The sequence below is a fragment of the Oryzias latipes genome, chromosome 2 (genome assembly GCF_053564925.1).
Source record: "Oryzias latipes strain Hd-rR chromosome 2, Olatipes_Hd-rR_3.1".
In the NCBI taxonomy this organism is placed as follows: Eukaryota; Metazoa; Chordata; class Actinopteri; order Beloniformes; family Adrianichthyidae; genus Oryzias; species Oryzias latipes.
In genome coordinates, this window is record NC_136238.1 from 23,132,769 (window position 1) to 23,156,744 (window position 23,976).

At 41.9% G+C, this 23,976-nt stretch overlaps 1 protein-coding gene across 1 annotated transcript; it reads left to right on the forward strand.

Annotated features, from left to right (window-relative positions):
- Positions 1-5,586: 5,586 nt before the first annotated feature.
- On the forward strand, positions 5,587-20,207 carry LOC111948642 (uncharacterized). Its single transcript, XM_023962532.2, has 3 exons — positions 5,587-6,181; positions 11,973-12,659; positions 16,762-20,207. The coding sequence occupies exons 1-3, from the start codon at positions 6,034-6,036 to the stop codon at positions 18,357-18,359; spliced, it is 2,433 nt and encodes an 810-aa protein (XP_023818300.2). The 5' UTR covers positions 5,587-6,033; the 3' UTR covers positions 18,360-20,207.
- The last annotated feature ends 3,769 nt before the right edge of the window (positions 20,208-23,976 follow it).

Here is a 23,976-nt window from a genome sequence, read left to right on the forward strand (position 1 = left end):
GATCTGGCAGAGCGACCGCAGGCTGGTGACCTGTCCAGGAAGCATCCCTCCTTCGCCAACAGCAGCCGGGACGAGCTTAGGCAACTCTGTGGCCCCAGCAGGTTAAGAACATGGATGCAAGCTGTCTACCTGTGCAGGGTTGGTAAATGGCGTACACTAAAATAGCTTCTTCAAGGCCCAAAGCGTCTTCCAGTCACAGACCCATTCACCCAATCACACACACGGCTCCACTGCTGAACACTGGCGCCAACCTCCCACCAGAGGCAAGGTAGGGGTCAGTGTCTTGTCCAAGGACACTTCGACTTATGGGCGTGCAAAGCGGGAATTGAACCTGCAATGTTACAATCAACTGTCGACCATGGCCGTTGTTGGTCACGTGACTCAATCAAGCTGAAAAGGTTGGAACCAGCTCCTCCAGTTCCTGTAAATTAGACTGATTATCAGTCAGATTCAGAGGAACAGAGAGTTTGTTCACATGCAGCTCCACAACGTTTGAAATCCACAAGATCCTAAACGGAAGGAAAATGACTGAAGAACAAATGGCTCAGTTAATGCAGAGTTTTTAGTTTGACATTAGATTCTTTTGGATTTTCAGAGGAATATTGTCTGATTAATATTGTCATTACCATCCCCCAGCCAAAGCTAAGAAAGAAGAAGATTGAAGTCAGAGTGTCAACAAGTCAGAACAAGCAGAGATTGGATCACAAAGAAAACATCAAACTGAAAGAATGTGGATCTTCCAGATCTGTCAGAGATACCAGAGATATCATAACTCGAACAGATTCCACAGTGAAGAAAGATGTGAGGAGCAGAAAAACACTTTAACCCTTGAGCTATCTTAGATGACCCCACCCTGACATTGACGTGTTCTCCCTACCATGACAAAGGTGGATAAAGGTGGAAAGATTTTCATGAAATCCATGGACACCAGTGAAGATCACAAATCATTGAAGAAAAAAAGGTTCAGAGCACTGTCTAGTGCAGGGGTGTCAAACTCATTTTGGTTCGGGGGCCACATTTAACCCGTCTGATCTCTGATAAAAGCAAAATAACAGCTTTGTTTTAGTTTTTTACTCAGTTGGAAAAAATGCCTCAACCAACATAGTAGCCTAATCACTTGGGGCCAATGGATCTCAAATAAAATGAATTTCAATTAAAGAAAAGTTGGTCTATTCAAATTAATACAGACTGAATATTTTACATCTGACACTGTAGCAATCCAGAAACTTTTCTTTATGGCGAGTCTCTAAGCCCGCCTTTACACTGCATGGTTCAGGTGACCCAATTCCGATTTTTTCCTCTGATTTGGCACAGATCGGATATGACCAGTGAACGTGTAAGCAGGACAAAAGCGCATGGATTCCGTTTTTCTCAGATTGGATACAGGCCTCACTCATATGTGGAAATAAATCGGAAACAAATCGGATACGTGCATTTGCGTGTGCCATGTAAGCAGACAAATCGGATATTCCCCAGTAAATGCGAGTCGTACGTCAGTGACATCAACTCAGGACACCACCAACTGAGATCACATGACTTATCAAGGTGCTTTTTGTGCGATGATTTTGCTGTCAGCGTGTTACCTTTCAGCCTCAGGCTTCAGACCGTAGTTGGAATCCGCTGTTATGTCCGGTCCGGTCGGGACGCAAACAGTAACTAATCGAGCGGGACACCGTTGCTATGGAACAGGCTAGAAGCTGTTTATTTCTTTGGGGGGCGTGTGTGATGGGGACCGTGTGTGTGTGAGCGCGCACGCGTGCTTGCGTGTGTGTGTGTGTAAGGAGAGAGAGTGAGTGTGAGTGCGGAGCGGGGGAGTGTTCTTTCTTAGCCCACTCTGGAGGCTGAGGGTTCAGAACGGAAAAGAGAACCCCGAGGAAATCTCCCGTGTGTTTCCCCTGCCTTGCTCCTTCCTGGACCAACCGTAGACCGGGTGGGTGGCCGCCTGGAGCGCAGAGCGGGTCTCCCTTGGGGGGTCCTGGCTCGTACCTGGGGTTGGGGCGGGGGGATACCCAGAACTCCTGGGTGGTGATGAGGTGCTCGTCTGGGGATGTGGGCGCTCTTCTCCGGTGGGGCCCTGCGTTGGGCCCTCCCGGCGCGGCGGGAGGGCTGCTCCCCTGGTTGGGCTGGGGCGGCGCTCTCTTCCCCCCATGCCTCCCTGCTCTCTGGCTCTGGGGGCCTCGTGGTGGTCCTGCCGGCCCTGGCCTGGGTGGCAGATGTGATCGTCCGGGGTTGGTTGTTCTCTGCCTGGCGTTGGGAGTTCTGGCTGCCGCTGCCGCTGCTGCTGCGGAGGGGGTCTTGGTGTGGGGATGGCTGGTCACCCTCCCTCCTTCTTTTCACATTCCACCATTCATTTAGAAGAACATAAACACTCACCTGAGCACAGGTGTTAGCTCACCTTTACACTAATAATTTGCATGATTGAATGAATGAAATATTTCACATTAGTTGGTTTAAAGGCATAAGTATGCGTGTGTGAACAATATCTGTACTGTGTGCATGTTTTGTGTACATGTTGACATGTGGACATCTTTGCAGTTAACAGGTGTGTTTATAACATCTGAATGTGTGTGTGGACAGGCCCCGCCCTTGGAGATTTGTATTACACTTGAACCTTACCGTAATGATAAACATCCAGTAAAGTTGTTGCTTTAGGCTGCTTCATGGTTCTACACCCCCCCCCCCCCTCTCCTATTATCACCGTCTTATCCCCCCTCCTCTCTAACATCCCTCTCTCTTCTTCCCTCCTTTCCTTTTCCGTCCGGTCCAGCACCCAAGATTTTCAAACATGATGGAATTTAATAAAGTTTGGCCTCAACTACAAAAGGGGTTTATTCAGACATACCTCTGGTTTGTCTGAAGATTAATAACCCCTGTTGTTAAAGTAAAATATGTCAAACACAAGAGGCCTTCAACACTCATCTGTTTGCCCAGCTGTTGGACAGGACAAAATAAAAAGAAAAAAGAAAAAAAGAAAAAAAAAAAAAAAAGAGAACCCCGAGGAAATCTCCCGTGTGTTTCTGACTACGGTCGGAAAAGAGAAGTCATCGCGCAGGAAAGGTTCAACACTTGGATCAAACTTTTAGTACTGCACGTCTGCAAACACTTCCTCATTCAAAACTCAGAGAGAGCCGAGCAGCCCCCCTTTTTACATCCCCTTGCATCCCCTCAGGAGCGCCCAAGGCAACGCCTCCTTCCGTCGCCGCCTTGCCTCCATGACAACCACAGTCACACAAAAGACCGAAGGAGGTCCGCGGAATGCGTAAATACTGCTACGTATTCCTCAGAACATCTACGTTTGATAGTTTCAGCATTGTATAGTGTAAATGCAAACATCAGATACGGGTCACTTTTAAAAGATGATGTAAGCGGGTCGTCAAAAAAATCGGATATAGTCAGAAAATCGGATATGAGCATCAAGACCTGCAGTGTAAATGCGGCCTTAGTGGTGCTGAATGTCATATTCTTTGAGCACTGCAACCTGTTGATGACATACAAAGCATTTGGGTTTTGCATTCAGCTTCGTGAAAGAAAGAAAAAACTCTGTCCATTTTTCCTGGAAGGCTCTTCACTCCACTTCACGTTTGAAAACATTGTGGTCATTAAGGTGTCGCTAATGATCATTCTTATAGCAATATAACAGCGGTAAGGCTTATAGGGAACCAAAGTGCATCTTACCCAGATGCAGAGCTGTTAAGTTTCGCTTTTGACACGTGCAGAGATATGCTGTTTCAACTGTTTTTCCTTCCCTTTGCTCCCCCTAGTGGCAGAATTGCACATTTTGGTTATTTCTTTAAAAAATCATAACTCGCCACAGTAATGGACTAGAAACTTGCTTTCTTTTTTAATCATCCTTATGATTTTTACTCTTCATGTCTGGGCCGGAGTAAACCACCTAAGGTCCGCGGGCCGTATGTTTGACACCCCTGGTCTAGTGGGTCTAGATGACCCAATCCCAATGGTAATGTGCCTAGGATAGCACAAGGGTTAATTTGACACTTTGATAATTGCAGGAAATTTAGAAAAAGAGAAAAACTGGGTCAAACAAAGATGAGTCTATTTGTAACGAACCTAGGATCAGCAGACTCATGTTCTGTCATTGATCTGCTTTATTCTAGCAGAGAGGAAAAGCAGAGGTCATCTGAGGTCAGGAGATTCAAGAAAGGCTGGAAAAAAGGAAAAAGATGAAGATGTTCATTTGGAGAATCTTCAGGTCTAAGTGTTTTAGGATTCTGTTCCCCACTTCATACCTGCAGATGCCTCAGACTTTCAACCACCTGAGTCACTTTTCTGTCCCTGTCATTCAATTTCATTATTAGATTTTATTTCTATAGTCTGTCAGTTTGTCTTTGGATACGGTTGTGGATAGGTTGTAGTGCAGGCGGGATCTGGAGGTCCCTTAAAAAAATTCTTGTGGTTACAATGGGGTCAGATCGTCCCTTGAAGTGTGTGTGGCACAGGAGTCAGGTCGGGTCATATTAAAGATGGGTTAAGCTGCAGGCAGGATCTGGAGCAGCCTACTAACAGCTAATTGTGTTTTAAGTTTATTTCAAACATGCTAACAGTAAGGTAAATATTCTCTGATTACTAGCTAGTCTGACAACAAGCCTGTCCAAAGAGGAATGTTTTTTTAGTCTAACTTTGAATTCCTCCTTCCTTCAGTCCTCCAAGCAGACGTCAGATTGAAAAGCTCATCAAAGAACACATCCAACTAGCCAATCAGCAAAGCACTGACAAGCTGGACTTGTGCTCTCCTTCAGTGAAGAACCTCCTCCTGCTGCTTCATATAGAGTTAGAATAAGGAAGATGGGAGACACCTGCTGGCTTTGTTTCGGAAGTGCATAAACGAGGAGGAACGTGACATCATATTGAAATTTGATTTTTGATTCTTTGCTTTTGTTATGTTTCAACATACTGTTATGCTTTTTTATATATTTTTTATTAAATCATTAATGAAAATTTGCTATTTAATTTTTAGGATGACTTCACAATTATTGTGTTTTTAATTTTTAACTAAATTGGTGTTTATTTCTCTAAAGGCAATTACTAGAATTCTTTGCTTTGAAGTTAATTTTATTCTCTTTTTTGTTCAATTTTGTGTTTTCTTGGTACATTAGTATAATTTAAGAATACTTAAAATAAATTGTGTTTAAAGCTCTTCAGCTTTCCGTGCATTTTTGTAGTCAAATTTGAACATTGTTGTTAGTTTTAGTGTAATTATGTCATACAATTTCGAAAAATTATTTTTACATACCTGAAGTTTCTTTTAACCCTTCATATTCAAACTTTTTATTTCAGACTCAGGTGGTCCATAGGAAGAAAAGAGAATAAAATAAAACATAAGATACAAATACAGTATTTATAATAAAAAGTAAAAAGATATAACTTAAAAAGAGTATAATCGCTGTATCCAGTGTTTCCTTAGGGCAGAAGTGTAGCGGCATGAGCTTCTTTTGGGATCAGTCAGATCATTTTGGGATCATATATTTTAAATTTTTTGTATTTTAGCATATATTCAAATAAAGTTTCTTGTGATTCAGATACTGCAGACACAGCAAAGCATTACAAAAAACAGTATACAATATTATAGGAATGATTCAAGTCACAAATCTGTATTGGATTGAATTTCTGTGAAAGACAGAAATACTGGGAAGATTCTGACTGACGTTTGTAGATTTACTCCACACCAGCTGGTGGCGCTAATTCACCATGGGGCTGTTAACCAAACAAAGAAGAAGAACAGTACGAGGCGCTAGCAGCGTTAGCTTGTTAGCAGGCTAGCAGCGTTAGCTTGTGTTGAGAGGTCGGTGGTGTTTTGTTGGGACGTTTGTGAGGTTTTTGGACAGAAAGGACGATACGTGGTTCGTGTGGGAACTCTCAGCATTTTCCAAAGTGTCGTAAATGAGTGAAGAAGTGTTGAACGGAAAGACAACGTGGATTGCTGTGATTGTGAGACTAGCAGATGATCGATCGGAGCTGCAGTGAAGAGGACGGCGGTGTTTGTGGGAGTTGGAGCTGAAGATCGGAACAGGAACCATGTCTTCAGAACCTCAGGAAGGTTCTGTCAGAGAACAACTTTCTGCTGCTGAAGGAACCATCGTCCAGAACGAGGAGGAGCTCTGTCGTCAGCGCAGACTGCTGGAGGATAGCAGCTGGAACCCGCAGCTTCAGCTACACATTGCAGGTTTGTTCACTGCATCCACCTGCAGACACATAGATTCATGAACGTCTTTGTTTTCCTCGTCTGAGCTGCTCTGGATCCAAACTGTGCGGCTGGATTATTACAGCTCCAATGTTGCTGCCGTTATTGTTTCACCGCTTATGTTAGTTCGGGGTTGTTGGCTAGCTAGAGTGTAAACAAAGGCATGATGGGGAAATCAGTGGGCAGTTATATTCCCGCCACAGCGCAGCAGAAACGTTCACGCTGTCTTTTCTCAGTTGTGGAAGGACAACCTCTTTCTCTTTCGGCTTTTCCCGTCAGGGGTCGCCACAGCGAATCATCGTTTTCCACCTCACTCTGTCATGGACATCTTCTACCCTAACATTAGCCAACTTCATGTCCTCTGTTAAGACATCCATATATCTCCTCTTTGGCCGTCCTTTTGCCCTCCTGCCCGGCAGCTCCATCTCTAACATCCTTCTACCAATATATCCACTATCCCTCCTCTGAACAAGTCCAAACCATCTCAGTCTGGCTTCTCTGACTTTGTCGCCAACACAGGCAACATGAGCCGTCCCTCTGATGTACTCGTTCCTTATCCTGTCTAACCTGGTCACTCCTAAGGAGAACCTCAACATCTTCATCTCCGCTACCTCCATCTCAGCCTCTTGTCTCTGTCTCACTGCTACCGTCTCTAACCCATAGAGCAGAGCTGGTCTCACCACTGTCTTGTACACCTTTCCTTTGAGTCTTGCTGACACTCTTCTGTCACACAACACTCCTGACACTTTCCTCCACCCGCTCCAACCTGCCTGCACTCGCCTCTTCACCTCTTTTCCACACTCTCCATCACACTGAACTGTTGACCCCAAGTACTTAAACTCCTGCACCTTCTTCACCTCAGCCCCCCTGTAACCTAACGCTTCTACCTTGATCCCTCTCGTTCAGACACATGTATTCTGTCTTACTACGACTGACCTTCATGCCTCTTCTTTCCAGAGCAAACCTCCACCTCTCTAGCTGTTCCTCCACCTGCTCTCTACTCTCACTGCAAATTACGATGTCATCCGCAAACATCATTGTCCAGGGAGATTCCTGTCTTACCTCGTCTGTCAGCCTGTCAATCAGCATAGCAAACAAAAAAGGACTCAAAGCTGATCCTTGGTGTAGTCCCACCTCCACCTTGAACTCCTCTGTCTGACCTACAGCACATCTCACCACCGTCATACTTCTCTCATACATGTCCTGAACTACAAAAATGGTAAATAGCGTACACTTACATAGCGCTATTCTACCTACAAGGCCCAAAGCGCCTTACAGACACAGACCCTTCACCCAGTCACACACTGGTGGCGGCTCCGCTGCCGGACACTGGCGCCTACCTACCACCAGAGGCAAGGTGGGGCTCAGTGTCTCGCACAAGGACACGTCGATTCATGGGCGTGCAAGGCGGGAATCGAACCTGTAGTCTTATGATCATGGGTTTACCGCCCTATCGCTGCACCACGGCGCGAAAAGAAGGTGGATGGTGACTTCATTCTAAGGCTGGTGGGAGTTTATTGACATATTTAATAATTCCATAATGGTCACTTTTCTAAATTAATATTTTTCTAAATTGACCAAACAGAAGTCTTTTTTTATACAAAATCTATCGTTCTGCGTAAAATGTGTGGAAAACAACAATAGTAATAATGCCTTTTCCAGACGCTCAAATCATTTACAGTGTGTCCATTATTCATTCACTTCTCAATCATACTTGTGATGGTAAGCTACTATTGTAGCCACTGCTCTCCTAGGGCAGACTGACAGGGGCGTGGCTGCCAGTTTGCGCCACTGACCATCACCGGAAGGAGATTCATACACATTCACACACCAGTGAAGGCACTCTTGCCCACGGACACAAAAACAACAACAGTTGACTGGGTGGAGTGGGGAACGAACCAGCAACCTTTCGTTTAATGGCCAACCAGCTCAACTGCCTGAGCCACTGTCGCTCCAAATATGAGAATGAACTCCCAAAAGCCGCAAAATAAAGTACAGAGCTCAGCATAAATGAGTACACCCCCTTTGAAAAGAACTAATTCAATCAGTACCTCAAAGAACAAAAAGAAACATTTCCAAACTTTCCACAATGTTTTATTGATCAATTCTTTAACCATAACCTAAAGTAAAGGTAAATGATCTAACTTAGATCACATCATTTTCAGTTTTACTTCAGTTGGTTGAAGCAAAAATGAATACACCCTGCAACAAAAACTGCTACATCTAGCTAACTGCAGTGAACTTTCATGGCAGTTTTCTTCAACCCTTCTCATATGAAGTCGCTCCTGTCCAAATGTTAGCTTCCGTGGGTGGCCTGGACAGCTCTGTAAGATGGTTGCACTTCCATCTGTCTCAAATTTTTGGATTACTTTTGCTGTAGTATTTTCACTGATATGTAAAGCTTTGCTGATCTTCTCGTTGCCCTCGCCTTTTTTGTGCAAAGAAATATTTCCTTTCTCAGATTTTTCAGACATTTCTTCTCCATGGGGAACCATTGCTGACAACATGAAATGAGAAGGGCTTTTCTTTGTTAAGAAATGCCCTTTTCTAGTCACCTGTGTGCTTGAGAGCTGATAGAAAATCACTACTGGATCTTGGTTTCCCAAGCATAAGTCTCGATTCACAACATTTTTGTGGTCAAAAACCCATGCTGCCTTTTCTAGAAAGGAATTCCTGCGTTTCTCCGCCGCCCGTCACCTCTCCTTCCCCTTCCCCCGGGACAAAAGACGCCAAAGTCGCGGCGGAAGACGAGGTGGTAAAATTATCCGCTTAAAAGCCCATCTGATACATTTTGCTGGTCACACCAAGGCTGAATTCAAAGAGCTTGAATGCCTCTTTCGTTCCTATCACTCCGTGGAGCCTGTAATCAGCTCTTTAACTCTGTACTCATAATGGGGGATTTTAATATCCACATTGATGACTCTTCCTGTGTCTCTGCTTCAGAATTATTCTTTATAACTAAGTCTTTTAATTTGATTCAACATGTTTCTGTTCCCACCCATGACAAAGGACACACTCTGGACCTAGTCTTCTCCCTAGGTCTTGATCAGTGTTTTTCAACCAGTGTGCCGCGGCACGCTAGTGTGCCGTGGGAGATGGTCAAGTGTGCCGTGGGAAATTGCCCTCATTAACTGATCTAAAACATTTCTCATCTCCAAGATATCAGCTCTGTGTTCATCCAAAAAGGTCCTGATAAAACACTGAGCAGCTGTGATCATAAAATTACTTTTTCTTTGTGTTTATTTAATTCTATTAAAGACATTTTGATGAGAATGACCGCGATTTACATGCTATAACAGTTTACGGAAAAGTCCCGCCCCTTTAACTGTCTCCGCCAATCATTCTTGAAGGCTTAATCACATGTCATCAGTCTGACCAATCAGAAGAGGTTAAAGTCTTTACTTCCTTGTTCCAATTTAGCTCAAAAAGTCGCTCAGTTCTAACAAAAATACCAGCTAAAGCTCGTCTTTAGCGGTGTAGCTTTCCACAGAGTCCGATGTCAGACCGTGGAACAAGTGAACAAAACAATGAAGCTCAGAGACGCAGGTCTTTCTGCCCTTTTTCGGCAGTTTTCACACTACATCTCCCATGATGCTTTGGCTTAAAGGGACAGTGTCTGAGCGCACAATGAGTCGTCTTTGTTAAATGTCTTGAAATCCCAACAAACAAGCAAACAGTTTCTAAATTTTCTAACTTAACTTTTATTTCATCTTTTAGAAAAAACAGCCACAACTTTCTGCTTTTTCTGCCACAATTATCACAAAAATGCACGTCAGATTGCGGGGGATCTGTTCCTTCCTTTCTGAAGCACGCTATAATAAATCATGTGCTTGAAAAACCTAACTTGAAACTTCCTTTTATTGCTAATGTCTTGGAGAAGGTTGAAGCAGAGCAACTACGTTCATTCTTAGAACACAACAATATTTGTGATGTTTTCCAATCCGGCTTTAAAAAGAACCACTCAACAGAAACAGCTCTTTTAAAAAGTTTCCAACAATGTGCTCATGGCGGCAGATTCTGGTCAAAACACTGTTCTCATTCTTTTAGACCTGAAATTTGCATTTGATACTGTAAAATTATGAAATTGTGATCGAACGTCTTTATAACGACTACGCTTTTTATCTGGTTCCGTGTTAAGCTGGTTTGTCTCCTATTTCAGTGGTAGAATGGTATGGTATCTTCAGAAGCAAAAGTCCTGTCTAGTGGCGTTCCCCAAGTATTGGGACCCATTCTATTCACTCCTTACATGATTCCCCTTGGGAGACTCATCAGCCAATTTTTTTGAGTATTTCTTATCATCTTTACGCTGATGACATTTAACTTTATTGCTCCTTTGGGAAAAAAATAATTACACTTTTTTTTTTATCTACTAGACTGCTTGGCCAGCTTTAGAGTTTGGTTAAATGAAAACCATTTACTCCTGAACCTTAAAAAGACAGATACAATGCTTTTTGCCACCTGATGACAAATTCCCTCCATCAAAAGACTCCTTGGTTCACTGAGCTTTTCTGTCCAGCCCAGTCTCAGGAATCTTGGTGTCTGGTATGACAAAGCTATGTCTCTTGACTCTCACTCGAAGCTCTAGGGCAAAAACTGTTTATCACCTGAGGGAAATGGCTAAACAGAAGACAATGTTTATCAAATCTGACCTTGAGTTGATCATCCATGCTTTTATCTCCTCTCGGTTAGACTACTGCAATTCTCTTTTTACTTGTTTTAACAAAAAATTCTCTGAAACGTCTCCAATTGGTCCAGAATTCTGCTGCAAGGTTTTTAACTGGAACCAAGAAGCGCACTCATGCCACCCCTCTGCTTTTAACTCTATATTGGCACTCATGCCACCCCTCTGCTTTTAACTCTATATTGGCTTCCTGTTGCATTTAGAATAGATGTTAAGATTTTAATTTTATTTTGAGGTCAACTGATAAAAATATTTTGTGTTCCAAAAACTTGTTTTAAAACTATGGGAGACGTCTCATTTCAGGCAGTCGCTCCCCGACTTTGGAACGACCTCCCCCTGGCTCTGCGCCAGATTGACTCAGTCGAGTGTTTTAAAAAGCTCAAGTTAAGACGTTTTTATTGAAAGCTTTTAGCTGACTTTAACTTGTGTTCACTTCTGCGCGTTTGTTTGTTTCACTTATATGCCTGTGTGTGTTTATTCTGGTCTCGATACTGATTTTATATTGTTTTAACATTGTGAAGCACATTGTGAGTCGCTCTCTGAGAAAATTGCTATTTAAATAAAAAATTAATTACTTACTTACTTTAAATGAAGCGTTAGACTCACCTGTGGTTGAATGCCAGTTAATTAGAAATGTGTAGTCGTAAGTTTGGTATTTCTCCTAACACTATGACTAGGGTGTACTCATATTTGCAACATGGGCTTGAAATAATTTGTTAGGAGAATTACTTTTTTTGTGTGTACAAATTAACATTTCCTCTTTGCAATCTTTGCAACCTTTGTAGGTGTATTTTGTAGTGTAGTATTTCACAGAAAATGTTGATTCTGAAAGGACGCGAAAGGTTATTTTCTGACAAATGTAATGGGGTGTACTCATTTATGCTCGGCACTATATTTATTTCAATCATATAATTTTAAATAATGAATGACACATTTAATTAATAATTTGATGGTGTATATATTTATTTAAATTAGTCTCTTCCAGTCCGGCATTTTCCCCAATGATAACAGAGTTTATTAGTGCTTGACAAAACCCAAAAGTGGAAGTGGAAATGTATAAAAAGGCTCCTTGTTGTGTTTGTGTCCCTGCAGTCCTCCCCGAGCATTGGATGACTGAAGAGGAAGATCTCTGCAACCAGCAGAGGAACTTTAGAATGGAACAAGAGGAACAGGAACCTCCACAGATTATACAGGAACTGCAGGAACCAGAACGTCCACAGATTAAAGAGGAACTGCAGGAGCCAGAACCTCCATTGATTAAAGAGGAACTGCAGGAACCAGAACGTCTACAGTTTAAAGAGGAACTGCAGGAACCAGAACCTCCACTGATTAAAGAGGAACTGCAAGAACCAGAACCTTCACAGATTAAAGATGGACTGCAAGAACCAGAACCTCCACAGATTAAAGAGGAACTGCAGGAGCCAGAACCTCCATTGATTAAAGAGGAACTGCAGGAACCAGAACCTCCACTGATTAAAGAGGAACTGCAGGAACCAGAACCTCCACAGATTAAAGAGGAACTGCAAGAACCAGAACCTCCACAGATTAAAGAGGAACTGCAGGAACCAGAACCTCCACAGATTAAAGAGGAACTGCAGGAACCAGAACCTCCACAGATTAAAGATGGACTGCAAGAACCAGAACCTCCACAGATTAAAGAGGAACTGCAGGAACCAGAACCTCCACAGATTAAAGAGGAACTGCAGGAGCCAGAACCTCCATTGATTAAAGAGGAACTGCAGGAACCAGAACGTGTGTACAGCTCTCACATGTCAGCAGGTCAGTGTGCCTCTGAGTCTCAGCTCCACACTATCGGGTATGTTCACTTCAACAATGGTTCTATGTTGAGCTTCAAGCTCTCCAAACATACAGTCCTTTAACAGCTTGTCCTGGAGGAGTCTCTTCTGTCCCTTCCAGTTGAAAAGACAGAAGACATTGTTGGTCAGTGCAGCCGACAGCATTCTTCAAATCATATTATCTTAGTTAGTCCCTCCAGTTAAAAACAATAAAAAATGACATGAATAAAGAATAAATAATAGACATTTTTTTTTTTTTTTCCAACTTGTCCTGTCCAACAGCTGGGCAGACAGATGAGAGCTGAGGGCCTCTTGTGTTGGACATATTTTACTTTAACAATAGGGGTTATTAATCTTTATACAAACCAGAGGTATGTCTGAATAAACCCCTTTTGTAATTGAGGCCAAACTTTATTAATTTCAACCATGTTTGAAAATCTTGGGTGTTAACACCAGTGCTCAGGTGAGTGTTTATGTTCTTCTAAAATGGATGGTGGAACGTGAAAAGGAGGGAGAGTGCCCTGCCATCCCCACCCCAAGACCCCCACCGCAGCAGCAGCGGCAGCCGGAATCCCCCCAACGCCACACGGGAACCGGCAGGGAACACCCGCCGCCCGGGCGATCACATCTGCCACCCAGGCCAGGGCCAGCAGGGCCGCCGCAAGGCCCCCAGAGCCAGAGGCCAGGGAGGCACGGAAGGAAAGGGAGCGCCACCCTAGCCCAACCAGGAGAGCAACCCCCCCCGCCGCGCCGGGAGAACCCAACGCAGGGCCCCACCGGAGAAGGACGCCCACAGCCCCAAACGAGCACCCCACCACCACCCAGGAGTTCCGGGCATCCCCCCGCCCCAACCCCAGGTACGAGCCAGGACCCCCCAAGGGAGACCCGCTCCGCACTCCAGGCAGCCATCCGCCCGGCCCACGGTTGGTCCAGGGAGGAGCGAGGCAGGGGCCCGCCGGCCCCGCCCAGGAGGGGGGAACCCCGGGGAAAAAAGAGGGCCCACAACGGGTGTTGTAAATATGGCCCGACCAGGCTCGGCCACAGTTGGAAATTTGGCGGGGCCCAGCACTCAGGAGCGAGGACCAGAACCCACCCCCCAGGGACCAGACACCCCCGGCTCAGATGTAATGTGAACCCCCCCCCACCGCGCGGAGAGAGCACTGCCGGGCCCAGGAAGCCGGCACCCCGGGGACACGGCCGCCGTTGCAAAGGGGCCCGTACCCCCCACCAGGGAAGAGGCAGGGGACAGATGGACCCAGGTCCCACCTTCCTTGCAAAATGTGTGTGCGTGTATGTGTGTTTGAGAGGGTGTGTGTGTGCATGTGTGTGTGTTTATGTTGGGATGTATATATTGAGGGGGGAGGGGTGTGTGTACTAAGGGGGGTGCAGTTAAAATTGGCGGGTAGGGCACTAAGGGGACATCTCCTGATTACTCACAGTGACGTCCCCTCACCCTCCCCACCAAGGGGCCCTAAATGTCTAAGGTGCGGTTAAAATTGGCGGGTAGGGTGCTAGGAGGACATCCGCTGCTTGCTGGCAGTGATGTCCAAGCACCCCCCCTACCAAGGGCCCTACATGTCTAAGGTGCAAATAAAACCGAAAGAGGGGGGGCCCACTCCATACGGCAACCATAGGAGGGAGGCCACTGCCTAGTAAACCCCCCCCCCAAGGCTCATTGCAGGCTAAGCCCCCCACCCCCTCACCCTATTATGAGGTTATATGAGGAAGGGGGTAAGTAAATAATAGACATTTAAGGTCAGATTAAACCCAAACTTTCTTTCTGTTGTGACAAATGTCAAAATGAAATGTGAACACAAAAAAGTCTCTCCATTTACTTGGGTTTAAAATGAATGACGCTGTCCCATTGTACAAAATTTATATAATTATAACAGTGATTAAAGTCTTCCGGGAATTTGCGGAAATCTGGGTTTTTGAGCAAACCGATCGTACCATCCGGGAAATAAAAACCTGATCTCTACAGACAAATCGCTTTCCGGATGAAAAAATTTTACGGTTACATGTACAAAATATCTTGATGGGATCAATGGTCGGATTAGAATCCAACCGTGTTGGGCGGCCGTGGTGCAGCGGTAGGGCGGTCGTCCCATGATCGTAAGGTTGCAGGTTCGATTTCCGCCTTGCACGCCCATGAGTCGAAGTGTCCTTGGGCAAGACACTGAACCCCACCTTGCCTCTGGTGGTAGGCGGGCGCCTGTGTTTGGCAGCGGAGCGACCACCAGTGTGTGACTGTGTGTGTGAATGTGTGTGTGCATGGGTGAATGGGTCTGTGACTGTAAAGCGCTTTGTCCTTGTAGGAAGAAAGGCGCTATATAAGTATACGCCATTTACCATTTACATGGGCCCAGAAAAATGTTTTCAGAATATAAAAACGTTCACTAAGGTCACACTTTCTGTCGGAATAAATCATTCGCACATGCGCAGTAGGGTTTTAAAACGGAAGGATATAAATTCCGCTGAGCGGCTTTTTTTTTTTCAAACTTTATTGAATTAACAATTCAATACAAAACGATGTTAAACAGCGCCGAGCGCCTATATACATTGACATGTCAGCTCGGTAAAATACGAGATGATCTTCTAAACATGCTTTTAATAATGTTACGGTTATTATGAAACACCTGTTTGCTCATCATTTGAATTTTAATCCGTGTGGTCAGTGCTTTTTCTGAACGAAGCCAGTATGCTAACATGGGCTAACAACATTAGCTTTGGGTGGCGCAGCAACATGTGGGAATAACATCAGCCTTTATTTTAGTCGGGGCACGACTGGAAACACAAATCCACGTGATTGTTTGAATGTTTTCTAAGGACTGAGCGAAATTTCTGATTTGAAGCTCAAACCGCTGTGTGTGTGCTGACGATCCGAGCTGTGCTCAGACACACACTTTTAGATCCGGTTCTGAGTTCGGTTGCTTGTACCCCTAGAGCTGCGGGACGGATCGCAGTCTTAAATCTCCTACACATACCGCTCATGTACACCCCCCCCCCCCCCTTCCCATCAAACACAAAGCTAGAAGTCCGCGCTCCGCCGGTCCACTTCGCTAGTTAAGTGCGGGAGCGGACTACTTCTTTTCTATTTTGTTTACTTTTTTTGTTAAAGTCACTTCCCTCAGTTTATACTGGATCATCGCGGATTAGTCATTAGTTGGGAAATAAAATGAAAAAAGCAAAATAACGAATAGCTGTTATATAAGAACGCAAGAAATCCCCCCCCCCCCGACGATGTCATCGTCCATCCCGATGGTTGACAGCAAACATCGTCAACGGCCAATTTAAGGGACATCGCCCAACCCTAATATATATATATATATATATATTAAAAATCCCCTCTTACCCTCCAACGGTGGTTTCTCCTCCAAGCTCGGGTCCTCTACCAGAGGCCTGGGAGCTTGAGGGTCCTGCGCAGTATCTTAGCTTTTCCTACCACTGTGCTTTTCTGGACTGAGAGGTCTGAGGTCTTTCCAGGTATCTGTTGTAGCCACTCCTCCAGCTTGGGGGTTACTGCCCCGAGTGCTCCAATTAATGTATATGTATGTATATTAATTAATGTATATATATATATGTGTGTGTGTGTATATATATATATATATATATGTTGGGGTGGTCAAATTTACGCACCTGCCTATTTTTGTTTAAGTAATAATGGCACAGTTTCTTTAAATCCAATTAAAAAAAAAAGTAAAGCAGTTGATGTTTTTGTGTAGGCACAGATAAATGTATTGTCCACATTTAAGTCTAGCCATCGCATTGTGGACATTTCCACAAGTACATAAGGTGTCTTATCAGAGTCTCCATCACTGCTGCTGATTTCATCACCTTGTTTAGAAAACAAAATCAATTTAGAAAAGAGCAGCCCTTTTATTTAATCAATGTCTGTACACAGTTACATTCAAAAGGATCTCAAACAATCTCAAACTGATCCCCATGACCCCGAAAGGGATTCAGTGGGTTCAGAAAATGGAGGGATGGATTTTTTAAAATAAAAATTAGATTTTCCTTGGTGCTGAACAATACAAATAGTATTTTCAAGTATAAAAGGGTTCCTTCTTGTGTATGTGTTTTTGCAGTCGTCCCTGAGCATCGGGTGACTGAAGAGGATCCCTGCAACCAGTACAGGAAATTCAAAGACGAACACGAGGAACCAGAACCTCCACAAACTAAAGAGGAACTGCAGCAACCAGAACCATCACAGATGAAAGAGGAGCCAGAGGAGCTCTTCATCAGTCAGGCTGAAGAGCAGCTTGATCTGAAGCAGGAGACTGATACCTTGATGCAGATCCCTACTTATGGGGAAGATGAGAACAGTGAAGCAGATCTAAACAATCAGCAGAGCTTTAATGTCACTGATAGTCAGGATGAAGAAGGAAACCAACATGAAGAATCAACATCAACTACAGATGAAGAGACAGACCCACAGAACAGGGAACAGAGGAAGAGAAGAGACAGAAGTCATGTCCAAAATATGGACAGAGCTCAGATGTCAGAAAGTGACTCTGTTGGAAAAAAAACGAGAGAGGTATCTTTGGTTAAGAAATGCCAACAATCTACAAGAGGAAAAAGATCTACCTTTAACAAGTTTGGTAAAAGAAAGGGAATTGCAAAAAATGTGTCAATGAGAACTGAGTCTGAAAGACCTTATGTCTGTCAAGAATGTGGTAAAAGCTTTAATTACTGGTCTAAAGTCAAATGTCACATGAGAACTCATACAGGAGAAAAGCCTTTCTTGTGTAAAGAATGTGACAAACGTTTTACTCGTATTTATAGTCTCAAAAAACACATGAGAACTCACACAGGAGAGAAGCCTTTTCCTTGTAAAGATTGTGAAACAAGTTTTCGTCAAATATCTCATCTCAAAGCACACATGAGAACTCACACAGGAGAAACACCTTTTTCTTGTAAAGAATGTGATAAAAGTTTTAGTTGTAACATTCATCTCAAATCACACACAAAAACTCACACAGGCAAAACGGCTTTTTCTTGTAAAGATTGTGATGCAAGTTTTAGTCGTATATTTAGTCTCAAAACACACATGAGAACTCACACAGGAGAAAAGCCTTTTACTTGTAAAGAATGTGATAAAAGTTTTAGTTGTAAAATTCATCTCAAAAGACACATGAGAAGACACACAGGAGAAAAGCCATTTACTTGTAAAGAATGTAATAAAAATTTTAGTGAAAAATCTCACCTTAAATCACACATGAGAACTCACACAGGAGAGAAGCCTTTTACTTGTAAAGAATGTGATAAAAGTTTTAGTCAATCATCTATTCTTAATAGACATAAGAGAACTCACACAGGAGAGAAGCTTTTTAATTGTAAAGAATGTGACAAAAGTTTTAGTTGTAACATTTATCTCAAAAAACACATGAGAACTCATCCAGGAGAGAAACTTTTTACTTGTAAGGAATGTGATAAAAGTTTTAGTACAACATCTGTTCTCAATATACATATGAGAACTCATACAGGAGAGAAGCCTTTTCCTTGTAAAGAATGTCATAAAAGTTTTTGTCGTAACATTTATCTCAAAGTACATATGAGAACTCATACAGGAGAAAGGCCTTTTCTTTGTAAAGAATGTGATAAACGATTCTTTCATAAAGCTAGTCTTCAAAAACATATGAGAACTCATTCAGGAGAGAAATCTTTTTCTAATAAACAAATTTAGTGAAAACTGTCTACCTAAGAAACAAAGTAAAACTAGAAGGAGCTGCATTTCCAGAAAAAAAAGCAGGGTTGAAATTAATATTGCTGAATTAAAATGAAACTTAAAGGGTATTAATTGACACAAAAAAATAAAGAATTTTACCACAAAGTGAAAACAGTACAAATAACAAAGATGTTTCTGTGAAACATCCCAGTGCCAGGTCTCCAACCAGCGAGCTTCTGCATCAAGGATTCCTCATTTATTTCAATCGATGCAGAAATCCTGGAATATCTTGAAAAGTTATAGAAAGTAGCAAAAGTACCAAAAGTCATAGCTGGAAAAAGCTGTAACATTTTTTATAGTTGAAAGGTTGAAATAGCTGAAATTTTTTTTGAAAGGAGTTAAGTGGCCAAAAATGGCGGAAGATACAAAATAAAGGAAGACAAAAACAATTATGGGGTCAAATCAGAATCGGCTTAAAACAAGTAAAAGAACAGGTTGAAAAATTGAGAAATATATCATAAATAAAAAAAATGAAACCAGTTCTAAACTTAAAAGTTAACAATTTAAATTTGAAGGATTTATTTAAAAATGTACTTGTAAATTTGAATCATAAACATAATAAAACGAATACAGGGTAGATAACTGCCAAAAGGAAATGTATACTGATGAAGAAAGTTGTGCACATTTCAGAAACAAAAATATGAATAGAACACTAAGTTTTAACTATGACATGTTAACTTTGAATATGACTTTGTTCTGAATATGTTATATATGTATATATATCTTATTAGATCAATGTCAAAATACATCACAGGTTCACGGCGTTAATATCTTATTTTATATTGTTTTTCTAACTGCTATATTTTTTATCTTGATTTTATTTTATATTTTTTATCTGAGAAGCATTTTGAGATGTTATGTTGCATGAAAAGTGCTATATAAATAAAGGTGAATTTGGATTTGAATATCGAGTCACGAAACACTGATTTAACAAAGTGCGCAGTATTTACTTCAACTAGAGATAGAATGTTAAGGAAAAGAAGATGCCTGCACAATGGAAGCAATCAAACACTGATGAAGTTTACATGTTTTTAATTTTTTGAGCTATTACTTTATTATCCCTTGTGCTATCCTAGGCACTTTACCATTGGGAGTGGGGTCATCTAGACCCACTACACAGTGCTCTGAACCTTTTTCTTCAATGATTTGTGATCTTCACTGGTGTCCATGGATTACATGAAATCTTTCCACCTTTATCCACCTTTGTCATGGTAGGAAGAACACTTCAATGTAAGGGTGGGGTCATCTAAGATAGCACAAGGGTTATTGTAATGTAAATATAAAACATTGATCACATATAGAGATATATTCGTCACCAACCTTCATGTCACAACTGTGACATCCTGAGTTTATGGTTTTTACACAATGCAATAGAAAAAAAATACACCACATTTATGTGTGTTTAGATAAAACTGTAACAGAGCAGCTCCAGTCATATGCCAGCAGAAAAATTCAGAAATGGCAAGTTGGGTTTTCAGATCCTTTAACTTCCCCTACGGTCAGCTGCCAGTTAACCTACTTTAGCTCTAAATTAGATCACTTGCTTTTATCATCTGTTTTTTTGACAAACATGAACTTTTTTTACACCTGATGAGAGGCATGAGCAGGCATGCTTTTTTTCAATATTTCCCAACACTTCTGTTTGTGCATTGTTTGCACAAACAGCGTTTTTTTAGTTTTAGTTTTCTAACGTCTGATGTATCCTGAAAACATCTTTTTTTATTCTGATATTTTCTTTTCTTTTTAAGGTTTTCATCATCTATAAGCTAAAATTATCAATATCCATAAAATAAAGGATTGATACATTTCCGTGTATGTATAATTCTTCTATAAAATGAGTTTTACTGTTTGAATTAATTCATAAAAATGCTAAACTTCAATTTGTTTGTTATAGATGAACCTGTAAATAGAAATGTGTTTTTGTGATGATCATAGTTTAATCCTCATCTCTTGAACAGCTTCATTGTGGTTGTAGTTTTTGCTGATACAATGTGTGTGTTGTCTTTGCCTGTGTAACCACGAATGATATTTTGTTTAATTCTAACACTTTTATGTGATCATTGAATATTTCATTATAGTTTTTAAAAAGTAACAACTGCCATTTAGATTTTTTGGGTCATGTGAACAAATAATTCTTTAGGAAAAGATTTTCTCCAAAATGTATTCAGAAAGACTGAGATTGGTGTTTGTGTCTGGTGTTCTTGTGATTCATGTTTTCTAGTAGACATTAGAACTGTTTCTGTTATTTTTAGTCCTCAGTCCTAAATAGATTCATAAAGTTGACAAAATGTTATTTTTCCTAAAAAAAAAAAAAAGAAAAAACGTTTAGTGTTTTAGATTTACCACTTTTAAGTTAAATCCATTGTTACTCATTTGATGCCTTTATATTTTAATGTAAATATTTTTCATGGATGATGAAGGACTTTTATTTTGAAGTCTAATTCTGTATCATCTGTATGTCTCCACTTCCTCTGGACTTGGTCTCAGTTTTGGAGGAGATGACCTTGAGATGACGGAAGATGGTTAGAACAGAGCAGGAACGTCAGATGATTCATCAGAGGAACATCCCATAATATCAGGATGGAACCTTGGTGATGGACATGCTTGGATGTGAACTGTTGGACAAAGTTCCTGCACATGAAGCTTCTGGAGCTGACACAGTTTGGACCAGAAGACAAGAGTAGAAAGTGGAATTCTCGTGTTCTGCTTGTTCCTCTGTTCTCCTCAGTGTTTCACAGCCGACCAATCAGAGAGGAGCAAGAAGATTGTCTGAAAGAGTCTGAAGAAAATTCTGCTGAAGGAATTTCGACGGACAAAAAGCCCAACCCTGACATGTCGCCAGTGTAATATAGACAAAAATACAATAGATTTGACTGCAACTATTGCAAAAATGACTTTGTCTGGAAAAGGTTAAGATCTGGGGCCATTTCCTGTTTTTACGGTGGGTGAAAAACTCATGAGTTATGCAAAGGAGTGTGAATCATCACTGGAACAACACAAAACTCTGGAAGAAAGGATAAATAATATGAAAATAAATTGTGTTCTTTGGAATGCTCCTTTTTACTGTTTTGTTGAGATTTTAAAACAAGTTGTATTGTGATGACACTTTGTATGCTGCAGAAGGGTATCATATTAAAGATTGTTTTTTTCACTGCTGTCTTGTTTCTCTTAAATTTGCCTCATGTTACAAGAAGTAATCAGGCCAGAATATGTTTTTACAATGCAGTTACTTCACCTTTACCAACAAGTTAGCATTGTCTCATTTGGTAAGGTCAGAAGACCAAGTGTGTATGTACACTGTACGGGAAGGTAATACGTGAACATATCTAGTATTTAGTACTGAATGTACCAAGTAATAGAGTGGAAATAGGGCTGACTTTCTTTTACAGTCCAGTTTCATTGTACTTAAGGGGTTGTTTCTGTGGTAAATTCATGGTAAATACCATTAAACATATGAGTGCAGACCTAAAGTTCAAGGTACTTTATTTGTACTTACCTTGTTCTTACACGTGGTAAGTACCACAAAAGACACCTTTGCACAATATGTAAATACCCAATAAGTATATTATAAATACCCAGTATGTACCACATAGGTATGAACCAAATAGTACCATATAAATACACAGTAAGTACAGAGTAGACACAAAAAAGTACCCAGTAAGTCCCATAAAAAGTACCATGTAAATACACTGTATGTACCCAGTAAATTCCATAAAAAGTACCAAGTAAATATCCTGAAAGTACCCAGTAGTTACACAATAAGTACCATGTAAATACCACTTAAGTACACTGCAAGTACTGTACTGTAAAAGAAAGCACCAATGCTACCAATGCTTTTATATTTTAATGTACATTTTTTTGATGGATGCAGATAAACTAAAAAAGGAAGGACTTTTGAAGTTTAATTCTATATGATCTACATTTCTCCTCTTCCTCTGGACATCGTCTTAGTTTTGGAGGAGATGATCTTGAGATGATGGAAGAAGGTTAGAACAGAGCAGGAACATCAGATGATTCATCAGAAAAACATCCCATAATATCAGGATGGAAACTTGGTCATGGAAATGTTTGGATGTGAAGTGTTGGACAAAGTTCCTGCAGATGAAGCTTCTGGAACTGACACAGTTTGGACCAGAATACAACAACAGTAGAAAGTAGAAATAAAGAAAGTAGATATCTTCATCAGACATTGAGCCTAAGAAAGCGCCTCCATCATCTGAGTCCTCTGTCACCATAGTGATTTTCACGTCTTTCTTCTGTTTGGTTCTGCAGACTCTTGCATAATGTCCCTTTTTCCTGCACTGATTGCACACTGCCTCACGTACTGGGCATTGCTGCATGCTTTGTCCTCTTGAATCTCCACATCTAGTGCACTGAATTACTGTGTCCACTGCATATTTCTTTACCCTCTGGTGGTATGCGCTTGCCTTCTCACACTCGTCGCCGTGTTGACGTGCATGCAAGCCATCCACCTGCACATCTGCTCTGAACTTACTGTTAAGCATCTCTTGCTCCCTTTAACCCTTGTGCTATCTTAGGCACTTTACCATTGGGAGTTGGGTCATCTAGACCCACTACACAGTGCTCTGAACCTTTTTTCTTCAATGATTTGTGACCTTCACTGGTGTCCATGGATTACATGAAATCTTTCCACCTTTATCCACCTTTGTCATGGTAGGGAGAACACGTCAATGTCAGGGTGGGGTCATCTAAGATAGCACAAGGGCTAACCTGCTCACTCTGTCGCGATCTGTTAACTGCTTTTTCTAAAGCCAGCTCTGGATCCATCTGTAGTTGTTCTGATGACCGTTTGTCTTTCAAACTCACAACAACTCTGTCTCTCACCATCTCGCTGTGAAGAGCGCAGTAGCCACAGTGCTCTGCCAGGCATTGCAGCGCAGTATGGAAGCTGCTGACCGTCTCTTCCATCTCCTTCTGTCGTTGGTTGAACTTTGTTCTTTCAAAGATTATATTTCTGCGAGCCACAAAAATGAGCGTCCAGCTTTGTCTTGACTGTGTGGAAGTCGACTGCCTCCTCCCGACTCAGGATCAGCGAAACCAGATTATGCTCGACTTCCTCCCCCATGGAATAAATCAGTACCTTCACTTGGTTCTCCTCAGCTTGAGTCTCCCTAAACCAGATGTAATCCGGAACCTTTCAAAACGCTTTATCCACTTAGGCCAGTCATCTGTAGGTAAACTTCTGAGGTAGGGGCACCTGAAATCGACTCATGACAGTCGTCCCAGACTTAAATGGCGACTACAAGTGGCAAAATCCACACTGAAGTTTCTCTGAGTTATCAAGTTCAAACCCCTTATGGGCTCACTTCTGACACCATGTTCAAGTGGCTGAGTTTTATATCTCTAGCTATCTCCAACATACGAGACACACTTGTACTTTCACACAGGTTCCCCTTTATTATTTCCTCCCTCCAGGAACATATACACACATATAAATGTTCCTACCTATTTGTGTCACCTAATACTACAAGCTGCACCGTCCAGAGAAGGATGGACGCCATCTCTCCGCATGAGACTGGGCTTCCCCGAAAACGCGCTCCAATTGTCAACAAAA